The 2396-nt window shown below is 55.2% G+C and overlaps 1 protein-coding gene across 1 annotated transcript in view; it reads right to left on the minus strand.

Moving 5' to 3' along the window:
• The window catches only part of VOLCADRAFT_91205 (uncharacterized protein), a gene marked incomplete at both ends in the record, with an annotated part of 9940 nt that overhangs the window by 3214 nt on the left and 4330 nt on the right, over window positions 1-2396 (minus strand). The window contains 5 exons of the mRNA XM_002950787.1: window positions 7-342; window positions 396-458; window positions 780-929; window positions 1597-1646; window positions 1890-1940. Of these exons, the coding sequence (XP_002950833.1) occupies window positions 7-342; window positions 396-458; window positions 780-929; window positions 1597-1646; window positions 1890-1940 (650 nt within the window). The remainder of the gene's footprint in view (window positions 1-6; window positions 343-395; window positions 459-779; window positions 930-1596; window positions 1647-1889; window positions 1941-2396) is intronic.

Here is a 2396-nt window from a genome sequence, read left to right on the forward strand (position 1 = left end):
CATCACCACCACCACCACCACCACCACCACCATCATCACCATCATCATCACCACCACCACCATCACCACCACCACCACCATCACCACCACCACCACCACCATCATCACCATCATCATCACCACCACCACCACCATCACCACCACCACCATCACCACCACCACCACCACCATCATCACCATCATCATCACCACCACCACCACCACCACCATCACCACCACCACCACCATCACCACCACCATCATCATCATCCCCCCACGGGAGGAGTCACCATAAAGAAGCCCGCACTGGCGCAGGCGTGTCCAAACCGCCCTCCCCACCAACCTCCCCCCCCCACCCCACCACTGAGCACAAACACAAACCCCCGCACAGACATACATACCCGATACCCACCCACCTGAATGAAATCCCCCCGGGGATTCTTCCTGCCGCCCTTCTCCGGCACATTCACCACAGTGCCCTGCGAGGGGGGGGAAGGAGGGAAGGGGGGAAAAGGAAGGACCACGTGAGCGAGTGGAGCTGCTGCCAAGGGGGGAAAGGAAAGAGTGCTGCAGTGCGGCAGATGTACAGGCTCAGGAAGCAGAACTGACACCAGCTGGCGGGGTAGTGAAGAATCAGTCCTCGGGGGAAGGAGGAGAAGAAAAAGAAGAAGGAGAAGAAGGGAAAACACATGTTTACATACATACGCACACATATGCACACATATGCGCACATACACACACATATATATATGCACAAGATTTACATATATATACATACATACATACATCCCCGCCCTCACCTCCAGCATCTTCAGCAGCGCCTGCTGCACCCCCTCCCCGCTGACGTCCCGTGTGATGGTGAACCCCTCCGCGGACCGCTTGGCGATCTTGTCTATCTCGTCGATGTACACGATGCCCTGCTGGGCCACCTCAACGTTGAAGTTGCAGGCCTGCGTGCGTGCGTGTGTATGTATGTGTGTGTATGTGTATGTGTATGTGTGTGTATGTGTGGGGGGGGGAGGGAGGGTAATCATATGCGGGAAACTCAGATATAAACTCAGATATGATAAACTGCTGGCGTCCAAAGGGGGGTGAGGTGCGACTGCGGGGTATGCCTGCGGGGTGACGCAGGTCTCCAAGAGGTGTCATCGAGGGGAGGTGGTGTGAGGAGGGGGAGGGGGGTACGAGGTGTGAGGGGGGGGGGGAAGACGAACCACACGCGATTGAAGCTGCTGCCAGGGCAAGATAGTAGCAACCGAAAGAACTGACCGAAAGGCGTCCGTGGCGACTGTGACGACTGTAACCTCGGGATGACGACTGTAACCTCGGGACGAAGAATTGACGTAGATGTAGGAAGTCCTACCTACCTAAGCCGCCAGAAATATTATAGCCAAACCGTAAACTAGTAGGTGTAGAAAAAGTAGTGAAGGCGGCGAGAAAAAATGCGGCGAAAAAATGCTGACGTAAAAGAGGCGTAAAGTTGCTGGCCAGGAAAGAAAGCTGCATTGCTGATACTGAAAGGCTGCCGGTATGCAAGTGTTCCTCCCAACCCCCCAAAAAAACTAGAACGCGCGACTGACCCGACCGACCCAAACTAAACTATTCCGGCTAGCCTACCGACACCAACGCGAAATACCAAAGAAGCTCGATCCACCTTTTGGACTCACCTGGCCAGGCAGCAGGAGCAGCGGGTAAAGGCACATGCAAGGCAGAGAGGTTGGGGAATTTGTGAGCAGCGAAAGAAAAGGAGGGGGAGGAGGGGGAGGGGGAGGGGGAGGTGCTGCAAGGAACCGTAATCCCACAAATCCCTCGGCACCCCCCCCGGGCCGCGACACCCTCACTTCGCGGCCAACCGCCCCTACCTACTCCACCAGGCCCCCCCCACCTGCCCCCCCCACCAACCCCCGCACCTGCAGCAACTTGTACAAAATGGACTCCACATCGTCTCCGACATAGCCCGCCTGGTGGGGGAGGGGAGGGGAGGGGGAGGGGGGGAGACGAACCACCAGGGAGTGAAGCTGATACCCGTGTTGGGTGGTGGTGGTGAAGGAGCAGTAGCAACAGCAGTAGCAACAACAACAGCAGTAGCAACAACAACAGCAGTAGCAATAACAACAGCAGTAGCAACAACAACAGCAGTAGCAACAACAACAGCAGCAGCAACAACAACAGCAGTAGCAACAACAACAGCAGTAGCAATAACAACAGCAGTAGCAATAACAACAGCAGTAGCAATAACAACAGCAGTAGCAACAACAACAGCAGTAGCAATAACAACAGCAGTAGCAATAACAACAGCAGTAGCAATAACAACAGCAGTAGCAACAACAACAGCAGTAGCAATAACAACAGCAGTAGCAATAACAACAGCAGTAGCAGCATAACGATGATCCCTCCCCCCTTCCCTCCCTCCCCCC

The sequence above is a fragment of the Volvox carteri genome, assembly GCF_000143455.1.
Source record: "Volvox carteri f. nagariensis unplaced genomic scaffold VOLCAscaffold_20, whole genome shotgun sequence".
Classification (NCBI taxonomy): domain Eukaryota; kingdom Viridiplantae; phylum Chlorophyta; class Chlorophyceae; order Chlamydomonadales; family Volvocaceae; genus Volvox; species Volvox carteri.